The 22,148-nt window shown below is 47.3% G+C and overlaps 1 protein-coding gene across 4 annotated transcripts in view; it reads right to left on the bottom strand.

Annotated features, from left to right (window-relative positions):
- Nucleotides 1-22,148, bottom strand: part of LOC123761800 (uncharacterized) — a 653,931-nt gene that overhangs the window by 569,458 nt on the left and 62,325 nt on the right. For all 4 annotated transcript variants that reach the window (XM_069330457.1, XM_069330459.1, XM_069330458.1 and 1 more), the window contains one exon: nt 1,365-1,454. In XM_069330457.1, coding sequence (XP_069186558.1) covers nt 1,365-1,454 — 90 coding nt within the window. The remainder of the gene's footprint in view (nt 1-1,364; nt 1,455-22,148) is intronic.

The raw sequence follows: 22,148 nt of genomic DNA, 5'->3' as shown, positions 1-22,148 counted from the left end.
CTGCAATGCAGGTTAAACCCAAGAAGTAACAAAGGGGGATGAGCTGAAAACTGAACCCCTGCAAAGTGAATAATCACGGGGCCTAGAGGAGAGTCACTAAAATACCTTAAGTGGACCAATAGCTAAGTGAGGCAGACCTCCCTCCAGGCAAGGAAAACAAAAATAAAAGAAAAATCCCGCAAAAGTACAATGTCACCAGAAGGAACAGGAACACAGCCAACAAGTTGGTAGGCAAGCTGCTCAGCATCTTGCGCCCCTACCAGCAACAGTACCACTTCCTACCCAAGGTCAAACAATGGCCTCAAACCCTATCTGGCCCCAAGGGTGTGATAAACACCGAGCAGCAAGAACCCCTACGAAAGTGGGATCCCGATGGCACGATGGAAGGAAACCCTAGCACCCAGAGGTAGTACTTACAGGGTGCTTAGGAAAGGCAGCCCTAAGCACATGCAGCCCCACTGAAGTTACACCTGACCACTGCACCACAAACAGCAGAGAACACCACTAAGGCAAAACACTGAAAAGAAATCGAGGCCAGAGTTGACGCCCAGATCGTGTCAGCCAACAAACTACAGGTGTGAGTAGCTGGCGCCGGGGATCCGGGATACCTGCTTGATACAGTACCTGCTTGATGGGGCTCTGGGAATTCTACTGCTCCCCAAGCCCGGCCCAAGGCCAGGCTTGACTTGTTTGAGTTTGGTCCACCAGGCTGTTGCTTGGAGTGGCCCACAGGCCCACATACTCACCACAGCCCGGTTGGTCCGGCACTCCTTGAAGCAGTACCCCCTTCTCCCTCCCGAGGGGAGGACTGCGCGGAGAAGCAGCACAGCGGTGGTGTATGATGTTTGCCTGTTTGCTTTTCATTGGATGTTGGGGGAGTTCTGCCTCTCTGTTCGGTCTTCGGTTGCAATTTTCTTACTAAGTGAGGTTTGTTTCGTTATACCTACCTTTCTGGGTGCCTAACCCCAGTCGATCGCAGATATGGAATGCCCCCAACCACATGGGGGTTTCCATAAGCCATTGCTCCCTGTGTCTCTCTGAGTGGGCCAGGTTCTGGCTCATGGACCCCGGTTGGCTGAACTCCATTTGACTAATGCCCCAGACTAATATATCTCATATCAGTCCGATAGTTCCACAGAGCCGACGGGGCTCCCCACAGAAAAGTTGACATCTTAAAGATGTTGAAAGAACTGAAGTTATATATAACTTTTGTTTATTAAAACTCTATTTATTATTATTATTATTAAAACTAAGATAAACTTAATTGTGGAATAAATTGGCATCATAATTCACTAAAATAAGAAAATATATATTAACAACTTAAATACAGCAGCTGCTGTACCATATATAATTACCATACTTACTAATATCATCTTTCAATACAAAGAGTTCTCCCACTTTTGGCATTAAGGCAGCAGAGGTGTATATACAAATTTTCCCTTGAAGAATCATATCTGAAATTATATATGAAAACTGATAATTTATAGAAAATACACCTACTGTACTGTGCATCAAGTTATACACTATTAAATTTAGTTTCAATAATAAAACTCCTAAGTATTTGTTAAATAACTCTGTAAGGTATAAGCATAGGGATCAAAACTTGTAATTGTCCATAATACAGTATCATATTCAGATGCTTTCAAAGTTATGTATCTGAATCGGGGACGCGCCAATATGCGTCCTTGAGGTCCAGGGACACCATCCAAGCGCCCGGCTCCAACAGAAGACAGACCTGGGACAGATTAGTCATCCGAAAGGAGGGGCAATAAACCCACGGGTTCAGATGGGGCAAGTCCAGAATGAACTGGAGGCCCATGCAGTCCTGTTTCAGGGTTGGAAAAGGCAGGAAACCCACCCTAGAGATGAGGTCGTCTCAACCACGCCCAAGCAAACCCATTCTCAGATGACTCGACAGAGCGCAGGAGAAGAGGCCTGCCCCCACCAGCCCAGAACCAACCGGAGGAGGAGTAGTCACCCAACACCACCGCAGGAAGCACAAAATGACCTGAAAAAGGCCTACAAATCGTGCTACCAGGCGCGAGCGAACAGAGCAAGCCTCCCCCCATCGCCCCGTCAATGGGACGAACCGCGAAAGGGCCGACACACCTTATGAGAACCTAAGCGGCGCATAGGGCGATCCTCACATTCACCAGAAAAAGACAGAAAAAAAGGCTGTGCCTGCTCCGAATTTGGCACCACTGGCCTACCATGATGAGAAGAACCCCGAGCCCTGGCATGACCCTGTCGGGAAGGCCCCCCCCCCCCAGGTCCGCTGGGGGGTTTGCAGGTCCGCTGCTGCAAACAGCAGCGGACAGAAAGTTAAAGACAGCCTAAAAGCTAGGGCCCAAGCGGATTCCGTGGAAGAAGCAAGCACCACTTGCCAACACACAAGTCGAGAAGCAAAAAAACGCGAAACCGCATTCCGCAGGAGTGGTGCGAACAGCTTCAATAACGCAGATGACGCACTCACCACCGAAGGCAACACACCAGACCATGAGGTGGCCCTAAACTCCTCCACATCCAACTCAAGCCAATCCGAGGACAGCTCGAGGAGGGAGAAAAAAAGCAGGGCCAAAGCCAGCAGGTAACGTATAAGCAAGTCCTACATGACCAAGGCAGCCTAAAGGGAAGGAACCTGCACATGAAGCTGCATCACATCAACATCCCGCAAAAGGGCAGAGGCAAACAAATATACTATACCTGGTTGATGGGGTTCTGGGAGTTCTTCTACTCCCCAAGCCCGGCCCGAGGCCAGGCTCGATTTGTGAGAGTTTGGTCCACTAGGCTGTTGCTTGGAGCGGCCCGCAGGGCCACGTACCCACCACAGCCCGGCTGATCCGGAACTTCTCTTAGAAAACCGTCCAGTTTTCTCTTGAAGATGTCCACGGTTGTTCCGGCAATATTTCTTATAGTCGCTGGGAGGACGTTGAACAACCGCGGACCTCTGATGTTTATACAGTGCTCTCTGATTGTGCCTATGGCACCTCTGCTCTTCACTGGTTCAATCTTGCATTTTCTTCCATATCGTTCACTCCAGTACGTTGTTATTTTACTGTGTAGATTTGGGACCTGACCCTCCAGTATTTTCCATGTGTATATTATTTGGTATATCTCTCGTCTCCTTTCTAGTGAGTACATTTGGAGAGCTTTGAGACGATCCCAATAATTTAGGTGTTTTATCTCGTCTATGCGTGCCATTTATGTTCTCTGTATTCCCTCTATTTCAGCAATCTCTCCTGCTCTGAAGGGGGAAGTGAGTACTGAGCAGTACTCGAGACGGGACAACACAAGTGACTTGAAGAGTACAACCATTGTGATGGAATCCCTGGATTTGAAAGTTCTCGTAATCCATCGGATCATTTTTTTGGCTGACGCGATATTTGCTTGGTTATGCTCCCTAAACGTTAGATCGTCGGACATCATTATTCCCAAATCCTTGACATGCTGTTTTTCTACTATGGGAAGATTTGATTGTGTTTTGTACCCTGTATTATGTTTCAGATCCTCATTTTTGCCATACCTGAGTACCTGAAATTTATCACTGTTAAACATCATGTTATTTTCTGCTGCCCAATCGAAAACTTTGTTGACATCTGCTTGTAGTTTTTCAATGTCTTCAGCAGAGGTAATTTTCATGCTGATTTTTGTGTCACCTGCAAAGGACGACACGAAGCTGTGACGTGTATTTTTGTCTATATCAGATATGAGAATAAGGAACAGTAGCGGTGCAAGGACTGTACCTTGAGGTGCAGAGCTTTTAATATCGCTTGGACTCGATTTTATCTGATTGACTGTTACTCTTTGTGTTCTGTTCGACAGGAAATTGAGTATCCAGCATCTTACTTTTCCAGTTATTCCCATTGACCTCATTTTGTGAGTTATCACCCCATGGTCACATTTGTCGAACGCCTTTGCAAAGTCTGTGTATATAACATCTGCATTTTGCTTTTCTTCTAGGGCTTCTGTGATTTTGTCATAGTGGTTGAGTAACTGTGTCAGACAGGATCTTCCCGCTCTAAATCCAGTGCAATTCATTGTTTTCCATAAAACTAGAAATTTGATTCCTAATCACTCTTTCAAACACTTTTATTATGTGTGATGTTAGTGCAAATGGCCTATAATTTTTTGCCAAGGCTTTACTCCCCCCCTTGTGCAACGGAGCTATATCTGCAGATTTAAGGGCTGCTGGTATCTCCCCTGTATCCAGGCTCTTTCTCCATATTACGCTGAGTGCTCTCGCTACTGGTACTTTACATTTCTTTATGAATATTGAATTCCATGAGTCAGGCCCAGGAGCTGAGTGCATAGGCATATTGTCAATTTCTCTTTCAAAGTCTTCCGAGTTTGTGGTAATATCCGTTATATTATCTGCAGTTTGAATGTCATTCATAAAGAAGCTGTCTGGGTCATCAACTTTCATGTTGTTTATTGGTGTGCTAAACATAGCCTCATACTGGCTTCTTAGAATTTCACTAATCTCTTTGTTGTCCTCTGTGTACGTACCTTCATTTGTAATTAACGGTCCAATACTGGTCGAGGTTTTGGATTTTGATTTTGCGTATGTGAAAAAATTTTCGGATTTTTCCTTATCTCTTGTATAGCTTTCTGTTCCAATTCCATTTCCTCAGACTCATATGATCGCTTCAACGTTTGTTCTATTTCTTCAATCTCCCTGCTTAGGCTTGTTTTCCTTGCTTGTGATAGTTGTGTCTGCCGAAGCATTTCCGTTATTTTTTTCCTTCTCCTGTACAGTCGTCTGCGTTCTCTTTCTAGAGTGGTCCTCTTTCTGCCCCTCCTCACAGGTACGTGCTTCAAGCAGACCTTGTAAGCTTCAGCTGTCAGTTGAGCTATTCCCTGTGTGGGAGTTTTGTCGCTTAAGACCGTCTCCCATTGAATGGTTGCAAATGCAAAGTCTACATTTATTTTTTCCCAGTCAATCCTCTTATTGTTGAAATTGAATTGATTGAATATTCCTTCTCGCTTGTTGGGTCTCTTAGACCTACTACCGTTATTTATGCTAGTTCGCACTTCGATGAGCTTATGGTCTGAGTATGAAGTATCTGAGATTGTGATGTCTCTGATTAGTTCATCATTGTTTGTGAATAGCAAGTCTAGTGTGTTTTCATTCCTAGTTGGCTCTGTAATCTGTTGATTGAGCGAGAATTTGTCACAGAATCTCAAAAGTTCTCTGACCTGTGGTTGGTTATTTCCCGGGTCATTCCCAGCTATGATATTTGTGTTTGCCATTCTCCATCTTAGACTCGGTAAATTGAAATCTCCAAGGAAGATAATATCTGGAGCTGGGTTTGCTAGGTTGTCAAGTATGTTCTCTATTTTGTGCATCTGCTCTGTGAATTCCTCAATCGTTGTATCTGGCGGTTTATATATTAGAATAATAATTAGGTTTAGTTTCTCTACCTTAATTCCAAGTACCTCTACCACCTCATTAGTTGAGTTTAGTAGTTCTGTGCATACCAGGTCTTCTTTAATATACAGACCTACTCCTCCATTTGACCTAGTTTTTCTATCGCATCTATATAAATTATAATTTGGAATCCAGATTTCACCATCCATGTAATCTTTTGTATGAGTTTCCGTGAATGCCCCAAATATTGAGTTTGACTCTAATAGGAGGCCATTTATGAACTTAACTTTATTTCTTGACTTTGGCTTTAAACCTTGAATGTTTGCAAATATGAATGATTGTCCATATTGTGTGTCACTTCTGGAAGGTTTTGGTAGTTCTCCCTCCTCTCTACCCTGACCCAGGGTGTGTTGTTGTGGCAATGGTTTGTCCAGTTTTGGAAGTGATACTGGGGAGTGTGGTAGTCTCTGTGTAGTTGGGGGTGTAGTATGTGTGGGCTTGATGACGAACCGTAGTCCAGTCTTGGGCATTTCCCTTTCTCCATCCATACTCCTGCCACGTTTCTGCCTGTCTGTTTCTCCCTCTGTTTGTACCTGCCTCTAAAAAATTTTCAGGGCTATTATATTGGACTTCTTCTCTTATATAGCGCTGTGTACCTGACGTGGAAATCGGGGCAATGAAGATTGTAGCATTTCCTCTCATTAACTGAGAGTTTGCATAACTTAGGGTGAAAATATCTACACTCTGTATCAAAACGACATCTGCCTTTCCCTAACCAGTTTCGGCATTTCCGTGGGTGCATGAATGAGCATTCCGTGCCCTTGGGCCCATATCTGCTCTGTCCTTTTGCATAATACCTGCAAATATTTTCATCTGTGATTGTATTATTCTTGTTTGTACCCGTGAACGACTTGGCTACCTCTGTGTTTTTTGTTCCAACTTTCTCGTTTCTGCATTCATTCTCGGTATTGCCCTTATCTTTCTCCTTGTTGCTTTCATCTTTCTCATTTGTGTTCTCATTCGTCTCATTTTTTCTCTCCTTATTCATATCACCAGTTTGCTCTACAATATTGCCTTCATTTTTGTGTACCTCGACACTATGCCCTTCTACATTGCTACTTTGACTCTCTAAATTCTCAGTCCCTGGGTTGTGCTCAGAGTTCGTTGCTGTCTTTATATACTCTGCATATATTTCTGGTAGTTTTTATGTGAATTGTACCCTGTGTACTTCAGGAATGTTATTCATTAGTTTGGTAATGTTTTCCCACATCTGTCTGTCTCTTTGACAGATCCAGTAGTTACCTTCCCGGTTTGCATATTGTGTAGGTAATCCTGTACAACTCAGGTGAAATCTTATGTTACAAATGTTACATACATATATACAATGCAATGACAGGAAGGAACAATGAGATGCTCAAATTTACCCCCCCAGGAAAACCTGCAACACCATCTGAGCCTCCCTCCACTCAAGTGCACGGGACCAACAGAACATGTGCCAAGCCTCCAACGAGAGGAACGGGCAATTCTGCTAACCAGGATGACTCCGGAACTTCATAATGAACCCAGTACGGGCATGAAGATCCATACAGGAAGGAACACGGATCCATCACGAAAGTATAATCCAAGCTCCTAGGGTACAAAAACTCAGGCAGGGCCCAATGGAGCCCAAGGCCCCCAAGTCAATCCTTCCCTTGCCCCGGGATCCTGACCCTGAGGTCCCAGGGCCGAGCCATCCTACAAACCCCTCGTCTCTAAAGAAAAGGCAGGAGCAGCCAAAAAAGCATTAGCGAAGGAGGCCCACTGGTCAGACCCAGAAGCTCCAGCTGGAGGACTAGACTCGAATGCCTCTGCCACCACCTTGGAAGGAGACTTCCATGAGATCACCTGATTCTCAACACCAACTAAACCCTGCCTTGAAACCCTCAGACGTTTTGGAGCCGGCAGCAACGGGGCGGAGGGGAACCAAATGAACCACCGAAGGGGAAGGGCAAGAAGAGGTGGACAGAACCAAAGTTGAAGCGACTCCCACCCCCAAGTCCGGGTCCCTATAACCATACCATTATAGGGACGGGAGAGTCTCGGGGCATCCGAGTAAGCAATGAACCTATCGCGTTGCAGCAACCTAAACCGAGCACGCAACGCCTCTGCTGCCTGCACACTCATATGTTCAGTAGCTTGGGTGAACTGGAGCATGTACAAAGAACAAACGTTGCACGACACCGGGTCAAAAGAATCACCGACCGGACAGGCAGCATGGTGGAGGAACAACCGATGATTGTCACCCTGAGACAAAGGGACAGATCAACCATCAACCTCGCACGAAGCAAGAGGGGACTCAAGGGTCACAGCCATTGGACCACGGAGCCCCCATGGCGGTTTCCCAGGGCCCAGCCTTGGTATCATGCTAAGGAAAGCCCAGGCAGAGTACTGTGAACCGGCGCCCAAAAGTACCGAGCAAACTTCTAAAAGTTGAACATGTCCATTCACAGGGGGCCAAGCAGGGGGGGTACCATCAAGAACATAGAGATGCCTAGAGAAAGACCTCCAAGTGTAGAAAGGGGGCAACCAACCAAACACTGACCCCCTTCCCCCCACCAGGCAGGAAAACAAAAACAAAATTAAAGTCCTGCAAGCAGACAACAGACCCAGGCGGAACAGAGCCGGCCGCTACAATAGGTGACAACTAGCTGTGCACTACCCCGTGCCCCAACCAGTGATGAAAACGACCTCCTACCCAGAGGCAAACAAGGGTAACAAAAAACCTCAGTCGACTCCAAGGGTGGCCAAGTACCGAGCAGTAAAAGACAGAGCAGAGGTAGGTCCCAAGGTGACTTGTGGAAGGTGGCCCCAAGGGCAGTACCTACAGGGCACCTAGGGAAGGAAACCCTAGGTGTATGCAGCCCGAGTATTGTAGAATATTACTCCTGGCCCAAACACCACCTGTAGAGACCATACCACACGGCACAGTAACTGAATTCAAAACTGGAGCCAGAGGCACCCGACCAGCCAGTATCACATCAACCAAGAACTGCCGGTTGGATCGCTGGTGCAAGGGTCTGTGGCTCCCCCTTCTCCCTCCCGGGAAAGGGTGGTGGGGGGGAGATTGGGCAGACAGTGGCGCGGCAACGTGATGACATCATGATAATTTGCTAATTTTCCTTGGGAAGTTGGGGAATAGCAATATTTTCACCAGAACAGGGGTTTGTTTTGGAGCACCAATCTCTCTGGGTGCCAGACTCAGTCGATGGCAGACATAGAATGCTCCCAACCACACGGGGGTTTCTATATTGCTCCTCGTGCCTCTCTGAGGGAGCCAGGTTCTGGCCCGTGGTCCTCGCTAGGCAAGAACTCCATGCACATTGATTGATGCAAGAAAGCTAATAGTTACGTATCAGATTGGATAGTTCCGGGGGTGCCGTCGGGCTCCATCTCTAAAAGGAAAATAAAACCCCACAAGAGAACAACGTACCCAGGCGGAACAAAGCCGGCCGCTATGAGAGATGATAACTAGCTGCACAGTACCCAGCGCCCCAATCAGTGACGAAAAACCACCCACTACCCACAGGCAAACAGGGGCGCACGAACACCCCAGCTGACTCCAAGGGCAGTCAATCACCGAGCAGCAAAGACACAGTAGAGGTAGATTCCAAGGTGACTTACGGAAGGTGGCCCTGAGCCCCAAGGACAGTACTTACAGGGCACCTAGGGAAGGTGACCCTAGGCACATGCAGCCTGAGAATTTGTGAAATTACTCCTGGCTTGCACACCACCAAAGAAAGAGCTCCACACCACAAGGCACAGAGCTGGAGGACAAGAAAACAGGAGCCAGAGACACACGACCATTGCCAATCACATCAGCCAAAGAACTGGGGTGTGGCTCCCCCTTCCTCCTTCCAGGGATGGGTGGGAGGGGTGGGGGGTTGCACAGACAGCAGCACAGCGACGTGGTGATGTCATGCTCGTTTGCTAGTTTTCGTTTGGGTAGTTCTGTCCACTAGTTCAGCTTTCAGTAGCAATGTTAAGCAGAATAGGGGTTTGTATAGGACCTATAGAATAGGAATGGGAATAGGGCCTATAGAAACCGTCATGTGGTTGGAAGCATTCTATGCCTGCCAACGACCGGAACGGGCACCCAGAAAGGTAGGCTATCTTGTTGTCTTGAGGTTATCTTGAGATGATGTCAGGGCTTAGAGTCCTTGCGGCCCGGTCCTTGACCAGGCCTCCTTTTTGTTACATACCCCCAGGAAGCAGCCCGTAGCAGCTGGGGGCTGTGGTAACAGGGGCATCAGGGTAAAAGAAACTCTGCCCATTTGTTTCCACCTCCACCGGGGATCGAACCCAGAACCTCAGGACTATGAATCCGAAGCACTGTCCACTCAGCTGTCAGCCCCCTATAACAATTTGGGGTGCCACTTAGGTGCCCCAAAACAAACCTTATCTGGTTAAAAAATTGCTAATGAAAGCTGACCTGCTTCAGAGGAGCTCCAGGATATTTCACAATTCCTAAGTATTGTAGTACAGGTTGATGATAGTGAGTGGTGTCCCAAGGAACAAAGATATAGTGCTTTGGAAAAATAGGTGAGATAACAGGAATGTGCAAAGTGAAGTGAAAAATTGGATTAGAAAAAGTGACCTCTAGTGTTTACAGTGCAGACAAAAACATTCAAGATGACCACCAGCAAGAAGAAAAAAAAAACAGAGCTTGATTTTGTTTTTTTTAATTATGAAAACATTGATATAAGCAAGCAGTCTATACAGCAAATTGGCACAATTAGATATTATAGTGAACTATTATGTAGAAATAATCAGCAAATTGAAAGAAAGTAATGAGCATTTGAGTACCAAGGTTTTAGGTCTTGAGGGGTTAGTGAAAGACTTATGCAAGGACAAGAATCAATTGGAAACAAATCGCAAAGCCAAGGAAGAGGAAAATAAACTCTTAAAAATGGCTTTGGAAGAAGTTAAAGCAAACTTAAACTTAAATGAGTATGATAGGTTAGGTAAGGAAATTCAACAGGAGAAACAGCTTTTGTCAGCACAGATGGAGGAAGTTACTCAGGGAATTGAACAGTGCAAGAAAGATATGCAACTCACTTATGCACAAGTGGCCAAGGAGAAGGAAAAAATAGAACAGTAAAGGACACTAAACACTGCAGCAACCAAGATAAAACAAACATCAAGCTGGAATTCAGAAAGGAATTGGGATTAAATCCTAAATTGGTGCAAAACACAGTTGATCAAAGTAAGTCTCTGATAATTTTTGGTTGCAAAGAAAAGGAGATAACATCTAGGTCAGAAAGAGCTGTAGAAGAAGAGAAAGTAGTAAATAAAATTGTTGGGCTCGTGGAAGGTCTTACAACCATAGAGAATGTCTGCGACTACAGGAGGATTGGAAAGTACGTAAAAGAAAAAGATTGATCTTTGAGGATCACCCAGAATGGTGCCAAACAGATGGAAGAAGTACTAAGGAATGCTAGAAAATTACAAAGTGATGAGGTAGGGAAAGTGTGGTCGCTATGACGAGATCTTTCAAAAGAAGACAGAGAGAAGCTGAAACTGAACCTCGCCGAGGCAAAACGTTTAAATGAGAGCAGGAATGAAGAAGAAATCAATTCTTTTTCCTACAAAGTGATAGGGGTAGGCAAACCAGTAAAGTGGTACATAAAGGCAAACCAACAAAATCAATAGAGAGAGGGGGAGTGAAGAATAAGGAGAGGGGGAACAAGTTCCTGAAGATTGCATACACCAACATAGATGGAGTGAGATCAAAGATACTGGAGTTAAGTGATGTAATACAGCTGCAGACACCAGACATTGTTGCACTCACAAAGACAAAACTTGAAGATGTTATTTTAAATGAGGTCATATTCCCAAGGGGCTACTCGGTCTGGAGACGGGACAGAAAAATTAGGAAAGGCAGTGGCGTTGCTGTGCTGGTGAAAGAACACCTAAAGGTAAATGAAATAGTGACTGCCATTCCACGAGAAGTTGACATAATAGCACTAGAGATATGCAATCAGGATGATAAACTAATGATCATAAATGCATATAGTCCACCGCCAAGCAACACATGGACAAAGGAGGAGCTAGATAATAAACGAGAGGGTCTTATAACAATAATGAGAGAAATTATAGTGAGAGCTGATAAAAGATGGATCATGACTGTTAGTAGTCAGAGACTTAATCTTGAAATCCATAGACTGGGAAGCATATGAAGCTAGAACGGAGGATTTTTGGACCTGTAGATTCGTAAACCTCATCCTGGAAACATTCATGTTTCAACATGTTAAACAAGCTACGAGGATGATGGAAGGAGATGTTCCCTCCATGTTGGATTTGATAATTACCAGGAAAGAGGAAGAGATACTTGACATTCAGTACTTCCCTCCCTTGGGTAAAAGTGACCATATCTTTTAGGAATAAAGTATACAATGCGTTATAATCTGCAAGAAAATGAGGTTGAAGCAGTTGAAAAGCCTGATTTCATTAGAGGTCATTATAGGGAACTCAGACATTTCTTTAAGGAATTTGACTGGAAAGACTTGCTGTTAGGACATGAAGTAAATGAGATGTATGTTAAGTTTTGTGAAATATATGATAAAGGCACAAAAAAATTTATACCAAAACAGAGATGCAGAACTAGGAAACAGGATTGGTTCGACAGAAATTGCGAGAGTGCCAGAGATCAAAAGACACAAAAATGGAATCCACATAGGAAGAGGCCAAACCCCCAAACATACCAGAGATACAAAGATGTAAGAAACTACGAGTGGGCCTCGTTGCCTGGTGGATAGCGCGCAGGACTCGTAATTCTGTGGCGCGGGTTCGATTCCCGCACGTGGCAGAAACAAATGGGCAAAGTTTCTTTCACCCTGAATGCCCCTGTTACCTAGCAGTAAATAGGTACCTGGGAGTTAGTCAGCTGTCATGGGCTGCTTCCTGGGGGTGGAGGCCTGGTCGAGGACCGGGCCGCGGGGACACTAAAAAGCCCCGAAATCATCTCAAGATAACCTCAAGATAACTACACGGCAGAGAAGAGAGGCAGAAAGAGATTTTGTAAAAGGGATTGCAGACAAATGTAAAACAGAACCAGGTCTATTCTATAAATTCATAAACAACAAATTGCAGGTAAAGGATAATATTCAGAGGTTGAAAATGGGAAATACATTTACAGAAAATGAAAAGGAAATGTGTGAAACATTAAATGAAAAGTTCCAAAGTGTGTTTGTACAAAATGAAATTTTCAGGGAACCAGACACAATAAGAATTCCAAAAAACAGCATAGAGGACATAGAGACGAAGTGAAGAAAATGCTAAAGGAGCTAAGTAAGAACAAAGCAGTTGGGCCAGATGGACTTTCACCATGGGTTCTGAGAGAATGTGCACCTGAGCTCAGCATTCTACTTCAACTGATTTTTCAGGCATCCCTGTGAACAGGAGTCGTAGCAGATGTGTGGAAAAAGGCTAACATAGTTCCAATCTATAAAAGTGGCAGCAGGGAAGACACCCCTCAATTATAGAACTGTATCATTGACAAGTGTAACAGTCAAAAATATTGGAAATTAAAATAAATGGGTAGAACATGTGGAGAAAAACGGTATAATATCAGACAGACAGTATGGTTTTCGATCTGGAAGAGCCTGTGTAACGAATTTACTCAGTTTCTATGATCGAGCCACAGAAATTTTACAGGAACGAGATGGTTGGGTTGACTGCGTCTATCTGGACCTAAAAAACCAGCGTTGAATGTAATGAAACGCCATTTTCTGGGTGAGACCCGGAGGCTACCCGGAGTCTCCCCGGAGCTTTACCAGGCTGATATGCTATTGTCAGACTTTGGCATCAGTCATGTGTATGGAGTTCTAGGGCCTACCAGGGACCACGGCCAGAACCTGGCCCCCTCAGAGAGGCAAGGGGAGCAATGACCTATAGAAACCCCCGTGTGGTGGTTGGAAGCATTCTATGTTTGCCATCGACCGGGTCAAGCATCCAGACAGGTAAGCATTCCAAAACAAACCCCTTTTCTGGTTAAAATTGCTACCTAAAGCCGAACTAGTGGATAGAACTCCCCAACAGAAAACAAGCAAACTAGTATGACGTCACACGTCACCGCGCCGCTGTCTGCGCAGCTCCCACCTCCCCTGGAGGGGGAAGGGGGAGCCCCAGATCTCCCACGCCGACTATCCACCCATCAGTTCTGAGGCTGGATGTCAAAACACGCGAAAACTGCCGACCGGAGAGAGGGAGGGAGGGTTGCCGGGTGTTACGAATCTTACTAGGATTCTAACATTACTCTTGATGCTTATATACTTTATTGTCTTGTTCTATAATTAGTATAGTATCAAGTTGGATGATATTAGACTATTGTATGTTATATATTGTAGCATGCTGTAGTGTGCCTGAGTTGCATTATATTGTATGAGGCTTTTTTGTGAAAGTAATTTCATGTTGGTTTCTTCCATGTTGGGGGGATGACCATATTTGGATGTGGCCAGTGTGGGAACTTGATGTCAAGCGAGTGGTTATAGTTCAACCTTGATTAATTCTCATTATTGTTTGCCAGTAAATTATATTGAGCAATGTAACAGTATTAAATACTATTAAGATTAATAATCATTTGAATATTAGTACTACATTTTGTTAGTAGCATTTCCACAATAGTTTATGTGGATGTTTAGTTGATATTATGGTAGGACGCCTGCCCTGGGAACTGACGCTTTGTCAGAGGCGTGGCAGCTTTGGTCGAGAGGAGACATGTTTTAAGTTAAGTCCGTGGTTATTGTTATTTTAGCTAATACTCGGTTAATTCTCTGGTTAGATGATTGTGTATTATCTCAATAATTCATGTGCTGGTGATATTGCTCATTGCTCAATAGGGATATTTATTTATATTACTGCATGCTAAAGAATATTTCTGGCTATTATCTGTACCATTTAATTGTTATGTTTGTCACCCTTAGCGTAGATATATTGTTTTCCCAATTTATGCAGTGTTTTTTCTTTACCCCAAGACACCTGTTGGCAAGGCCGATATAAAACATATTGATCACTGCGGGAAAAGAACCGTACTAAGTCTCAAGGGTTGTAACACTGGGGAGCCTCCGGGTCTCGCCCAGAAAACGGCGTTTCATTACATTAAACGCTGGTTTTCTGGGGGGAGCCCCGTCGGCTCCCCGGAGCTAACTACCCACAGAGGAAAGTCAAAGGGACGGAACCGTGAAGCGGACACCACTGTTGGAAATTTCCAACACGAATACAACACTGTTGTATTATTATTAATTATTACTAAATCTACTAATCACTGTAGTAACTAAAATTAACCAACCGTAGAGTTCACATGTACTAATAATTGTATCTGTACAATAAGGCTAGAATTCTTACGTCACCAGACGCCAGTATTGCGTCAGATTCCATTATAATAAACACATCTATATCCAGTGTGTCAGAGAATTGAGTTTGATTCTCTAAAAACAACGGTGTTCTGTGTGATAATTATTTACAGATAACCTGACTCCCAAATAATGCCAAATAGAGCATTTCTAGTTACAACTGTTATCTGGTAATAAATTTAACGTCACGCGTGAATGCCCTGGAGAGACTTTAATTCATCTCCATTGCTCGTTTACCATCGTAAAACGAGCAAATAATAATATTTAACTCCCCTGAATAATAAACCCGTCATTATCCAAGCATTTCAGTCGCAACTGCGAGAAATAATATTATTCGCAGTAAATAATTTGTGTAGCAAATGCGAGATGCGGAGCGGGGCAGGGGGGACGCCATTAATCAAGAAGACGCCACCGAGAGCGTGTGGAAGAGGAAAGTCGCCACTGTGCGGTGTGAAGAATAGTTGCGGAATTGAGCAACTAGGCTGGTGTCAGTGTCATCGGATACATTGTGGTGAATCGTCAACGAGAATTAACTTGACATTCAGCCCGGAACCTGTTAATTTGTTCCGTGTAGTCCATCGTGACCGGCCAGAGAAGCGCATCGACATCTAGGCTAGGCTCAACGCCACGTGTTTGCTATTACGACGCTAGAGCCTTGGACGTGAGCTTCGGCAAGCCTCAACTTACACAGTGCCCTATTAGCTAAGTACCTTTATTCCCTTTTGATGCATCATTAGAGATAGGTTACAGCAGGGTAGCTTGTCGTCACGCCGAGAGACATAAATAAAACACATGTTAGTATCAATCTCCACTCTCCATTTCTAATTTCTTGAATATAGATATTTAGCAGCCTAATATGTTGCTACGTAATATATCTTGATTTACAGCTTGCGTGTGAAGAATTCCCCGAGCTGTCATTTCCCGTGTTAATCATCTCCTAGTGTTCCATGATGAGTTCAGGAGATTCCGATGATGATTCATGACTGATGTCTTGGAAAGCGTCTTCAAGCTAAGACCCTTTTCCGTATTCCATTATTTAAATTATCTGTAGTGTATTATTACTACTGATCACTGTTCACTGGATTAACACGTGTTTATTATAATCATTGATTTCTGATATACATAATCTATGTGCTTATTGGTGACAAATTTATTGATTCTATAATTGGTCATAGGATTAGGTTATTGCATAATGAACTGGTGTACGAACCACACTAGTTCCTAGACATATATGAAGTTCTAGTAATACCCCCCCAATGTAGGTGTTTGAGGCTTTGATTCAATTAAATTATATACAGCCCATTAATTATACAAGTGATTATATTCTCTAGTACTTATCCATAGTTACTGGTTCCTCTAGGAATTTTCCTAATGATCACATTTTATTAGTTTCCCTCTTTACTATAAAAGCGGGTGGTCCTTCGTAATTGATTTCATTACATTAATAATTAAATAAATAGAGTCAAGCCCCAAATGTCCCACAACCACGCACCCACCCCCCCCACGGAAGCGAGACAACCGGCAGCAAATGCCAACCCCAAGTGCCACAGCCCCGAAAAGTCCCGGAACCAACACGAGAACAACGAGCAGCAAGGCCCCATACGAACACCAAAGATCCATGCCCAAACGACCGCAAGGACACGTCGCTCAGTCGGCAGCGAAAGCAGCGAAACCACGAACGCCACGGGCATGAGGGAAGAACACAGGCAGCTTAGTTGCAAGAACACAGCTGACAACCCGGGACACCACCACCCGCGAACCGGGAAGAACAGAACCGGATCAACGCAAAACGCGCCCCGGACATAGATGTCATGGAACGCCAACAACAGCAAAGGGCTGCCACTGAACAGAAAACACGCCACACCCCCTGCCCAACCAACCAAGCACCAACAACCAAGGACCCCTCCAGAACGCAGCAGCCCCACCCCGCGCCAGAAAAGATGGAGACTGCTGCCACCGAACAACCAAAACGCTAAAACCAAAGGAGCAAGAAAACAGTGACCCAACCCCCAGAGGCAAATGCCAAAAGGAAAAAGAGCCGACGCAAAAACACACCGGAACCGAAGGGGCACTACCAACCGAGGAGAAGACAGAGCACGCTGACCAGAGACCAGGACGGTGCAAGTGGCGCACGAACAGGCCGGAGGTGAAACAACGCACGAGACAGCTTACTAACGGTGCAGAAGCAACACCAAGACCGAAAGCAAGCCGAAGCGGCTCCGCCAACGCTACACAAAAAGAGGCGACAGTATGTGGCAAGACGACGGCCCCCAACCCCCACCAGAAAATCTAGCCGACGCTAACAAGAGTAGCCACCTAAGAAGGGACAGAAAAAGGAAGGACCGCCAAAATACCCCATACAGCCACCAAGAAGAAGTACGCAGGTGGGACACCTACCACAAAGCCACTCGACCACCAACCGGAGGCAGAACGTAAGCAGCCCCGACAAGGCCCCTCCGAGCCCAAGAAAAGGCGGAGCCGCGGTAAGATCTCGGGCGCGACGACCGAAACCCAGGTGGCACAAGGAGATGGAACGTCTGCTGAACAGAAAAACTCCCCAAAGCAAGCAAGCCCGCCAGGAGTTCAGAAAACGACGGGTCCGACGCAAGATATCGCAAGACCCCGAAAAACCAACCGGCAGGGCAAGCTAGGAAACCGAAGAAGGCGGAAGGGTTGCCGCCAGAAACAGTACCCGAACCAAGGGGTACGAGCAACTGCAACAGACCGAGACAAAGAAGCACACCACAGGACACAGTCTGAAAAAAACGCCCAAGAAGCCAAAGAACGCACGCACGCAGAACACCCCTGCGGCAGAGGAGGAAACAAGGGAACGCACAAGGAAATGAAGCGGTGGAAACCGACCCCCCCTCCCCAACACAGCAGCAAGTGCAGGTAAAACCGACCAAAGGAGATGCCAGGAAAACGACTGGGGAGAGGCAGGATGATAGAGCCGAAGCACAAAACCCAAGGAAAACAACCAGGGGTGGACAATCAGGCAGGGACAGAAAAACCCCACGCACATGAGAGACCCAACGATCAGGAAAAACAACAAGCAAACCCCATACGCAAATCCTAGGCACAAAAACAGTAGCAAAGTGCCACACCACAACCGGACACAGGAACAAGGACACGCCACGCGAAACGCAGTACCAATGCACACGTGCAGTAGCAGCAGCAACAGGCACCACCGCAACATGCAACATATAAATAGCAACTCGCTTCTGCAAAGGCAGAGAATGAAGCAGGCAGACCCCAGACAGGGCCAACGGAGACACGACAGAACCCAGCAGGCCCAGAAATCTGCACACCAGGCGACCGACGGCGGAGAACCCCGCTTGATACCTGCTGGATTGGGTACTGGGAGCCCATTTACACCCCAAGCCCGGCCCGAGGCTAGGCTAGACCGGCCAGAGGGTGGCCCACCAGGCAGCTGCTTTGAGCGGCCCGCAGGCCCACATACCCCTCACAACCAGGATGGGCCGAAACTTCTATTCGAAAACAGGCTAGCGTGCCCTGGAAGTCCACAGACGTACCGGCAATATGGCGTATGCTCGCAAGTAGGTCATGTAACAACCGCAGACCTCTGATGGTTATACAGAGTTCCCCGATTGTGCCTATAGCACCACTGCACTCTACTGGTACTATCCTGCAAGTTCTTCCAGAGAGGCAGGACCCAAGAGCCAGAGCTCAAAACCTTGCAAGCACAACCAGGAGAGCCCTACCAGGTGAGCACCACAATCCACACACCTCATAACACGAAAGAGGTGGGTCCCCTGAATGACTCTAGCATGGGTTGGACATGCACATGAGTGGGACTGGAAGGGTTGAAAATGGGACAGTCACTGGTGTGCGAACGGTCTCAGTCGTACAAAAATATATCTAAATAAAGACAGGTATATAAACATCGCATCCAGCGCCCGGCCAAAAGACGCCAGACCGCAGAAACTCACCTGTCGAACGGAGGCACGAACGTGACACGACTCAACCGTGCCCAGAAGATCCTGGGAGCACCGCCAGGTGAAGACGCCAGAGATGGGCCCGAAGGAGAGCAGGGTAGAGGCGAAGGAGGTGGCCCACACCCATGACACAGGGAAAACCTCGGCGTCCTCCCCACAGCTGGAAACCAAGGACACCCCCGGACCGAAGTGGCACATACTGCAGCAAGGGAGAAGAGTGGGAGGTGAAGCACTTTAGAAAAAAGGGTGCAAAACACCAGCACTGAAACACACCGCCCAGACCAAAACAAACTCCACGGCGCATGCGCATGACACGCTGGCTGAACCGCACAACCCTTTCTGCAGGAAGGTGCCAACCAGAACTACTGCACTAGAAAAGTAGCCAAAAGAGGAAGCAGGAACAACAAAACCGGCCAACGAAGCGAAGACAGAGCCCAAAAAGGCACCCAACCAGGCCACAAGTAGCCCAAAAGGGCCACAAGTAGCCCAGCAGGGCCACAAGTAGCCCAGCAGGGCCACAAGTAGCCCAGCAGGGCCACAAGTAGCCCAGCAGGGCCACAAGTAGCCCAGCAGGGCCACAAGTAGCCCAGCAGGGCCACAAGTAGCCCAGCAGGGCCACAAGTAGCCCAGCAGGGCCACAAGTAGCCCAGCAGGGCCACAAGTAGCCCAGCAGGGCCACAAGTAGCCCAGCAGGGCCACAAGTAGCCCAGCAGGGCCACAAGTAGCCCAGCAGGGCCACAAGTAGCCCAGCAGGGCCACAAGTAGCCCAACAGGGCCACAAGTAGCCCAACAGGGCCACAAGTAGCCCAACAGGGCCACAAGTAGCCCAACAGGGCCACAAGTAGCCCAACCGGCCCACAAGGAGCCCAACAGGGCCACAAGTAGCCCAACCGGGCCACTGGCCACAAGCAGCCCAACCGGGCTACAAGTAGCCCAAAACGGCGACCCGGACGAGGAGCCGACAGACGTTTCAATAATGTGGGAAGTAGCAAAAACCTTCCCGAACCCTCGAGAACACAGAAGCCAACAATAGTTCTGAAGGCACACAAAGGTGCAGGCGCACCCGAGACCAGAAGTCACGTAGAGCCCCAAGAACGGGGAAACATGACAAAGACACCGTCCCCAAAAAAGAGGGGGGGGGGGGGAACATCCACCCACAGGACGGAACCAACCGAGCCCGGGGACGGGCCGATGCCCAACAGCACGTACGGCGAGTGGGGAGGAAAGACCCCATTCCATGTAACCACAAGCCCCACTTAGAGGGGGGAGAAAAAAAACCCACGGGGTCCTACGGGGCCAAGGGCCCCCCAAGTCAGCCCCTCCCCAGCCCCGGGAACTGACACAGACAGGCCCCGGGGCCGAGCCGTCCCCCCAAAGCCCCGGCCGTACCAGAAAACCGGGGCAGCCGCGAAAACACTAAGGAAGGGAGCCCACTGGCAGACTCTTACACCACGGCTGGAGGAACAGGCTCAAATGCCCCATCACTACCCCGGAAGGGGAATTTCCCGAGACTGCCCGAGTCTCAACACCATCAAACCCCGCCCCAACCCTACAGACAGTAAGGAACCGGATGCAGGCAGGAAAGGGGATCCAGGGAAAAGACAAGGGGGCGTGGAAGGAACCAAAGCAACCAACACCCCCAAGTCCCAAAACGAACCAAAATGGGGCAGCCCCGGGGCTCCTGGGGAGTAAACCACGAGAACGTTGCCACCACCAAGGCTCAAAGTGCAACGCCCCTGCTGCCCGCACCCGCTTAGTCAGCACAACTGGGTAACTGAGCCACAACGAGCAACAAAACTCGCAGGACTCTGGGTCGAAGGTGTCACCGACCCCACAGGCAGCAGACGGAAGCAAAACAGAGAGTCACCCAGAGACAAAGGGTGAGAGCAACCCTCAAACTTGCCGGAAGCGAGGGGGGGACATTGGGGTCACATCCATCGGACCCACGCGCCCCCAGGGGTTTCCCAGGGTCCCGAGCATTTACTATAAGAGGACTCGCGCTCAGGTAATCCCAGGCAGGGTACTGCTAACCGGCGCCCAAAGCTACCAAACAACTTTCTAAGAGCTGAACCCCCAGAACGTGTACACTCACGGGGACCTAGCAGGGGGTACCACCAGAAAATACTCAGAACACAAGGGGCACAAGGGGCAAGAGCGAAGGCAGACCACCTCCCCACCACCAGGTAGATAAACAAAAAAAAAAGAAAACCCCGCAAGAGGACAGCGTACCCAAGCGGAACAGAGCCGGCCGCCATGATTGGTAAAGACAAGCTGCACAGTACCCCGCGCCCCACCAGTGCAAAAACTGCCCCTTACCCTAAGGCGAACAAGGGAGACAGAACACCCGAGCACACAAAGAGCGGCTGAAAACCAAGCAGTAAACGGCCTAGCAGGGGCAGTTCCTTGGGCAGGACCCAAGGAACTTGTGGAAGGTGACCCCAAGCCCCAAGGGCAGTACTTACAGGACACCTAGGGAAGGAAACCCAAGGTGTATGCAGCCCGAGTACTGGAGACTCACACCCGGCTCACGCACCACCTAGAAGACAGACACCACACTCTAGGTACAGTGCTGAAACAACTACTGGAGCTGGAGCACATAACCGGTGCCTATAGCATCAGCCGAAGAACTGATGGGTGGATAGCTGGCGTGGGAGGTCTGGGGCTCCCCCTGCCCCCTCCCGGGGAGGGAGGAGCTGCGGTGATGTGTGATGTCATACTAGTTTGCTTGTTTTCTGTTGGGGAGTTCTATCCACTAGTTCGGCTTTAGGTAGCAATTTTAACCAGAATAGGGGTGTGTTTTGGAATGCTTGACCCGGTCGATGGCAGACATAGAATGCTTCCAACCACACGGGGGTTTCTATAGGCCATTGCTCCCCTAGCCTCTCTGAGTGGGCCAGGTTCTGGCTGTGGTTCCCGGTAGGCCCTAGAACTCCATACACATGACTGATGTCAAAGTCTGACATTAGCATATCAGCCTGGTAAAGCTCCGGGGAGCCGACGGGGCTTCCCCCAGAAAAGGCTTTCAACAGAGTTCCACTTAAGAGGTTGTTCTGGAAACTGGAACATATTGGAGGGGTGACGGGTAAGCTTCTAACATGGATGAAAAATTTCCTAACTGATAGAAAAATGAGGGCCGTAATCAGAGGCAATGTATCGGATTGGAGGAATGTCACAAATGGAGTACCACAGGGTTCAGTTCTTGCACTGGTAATGTTCATTGTCTACATGTACGATCTACCAGATGGAATACAGATATATATATGAACATGTTTGCTGATGATGCTAAAATAATAGGGAAGATAAGAAACCTAGAATATTGTCATGCCCTTCAAGAAGACCTGGACAAAGTAAGTATATGGAGCACCACTTGGCAAATGAAATTTAATGTGAATAAATGCCATGTTATGGAATGTGGAATAGGAGAACATAAACCTA

This window comes from Procambarus clarkii, chromosome 24 (genome assembly GCF_040958095.1).
Source record: "Procambarus clarkii isolate CNS0578487 chromosome 24, FALCON_Pclarkii_2.0, whole genome shotgun sequence".
In the NCBI taxonomy this organism is placed as follows: Eukaryota; Metazoa; Arthropoda; class Malacostraca; order Decapoda; family Cambaridae; genus Procambarus; species Procambarus clarkii.
This window is presented reverse-complemented; position numbering and strand designations above follow the sequence as displayed.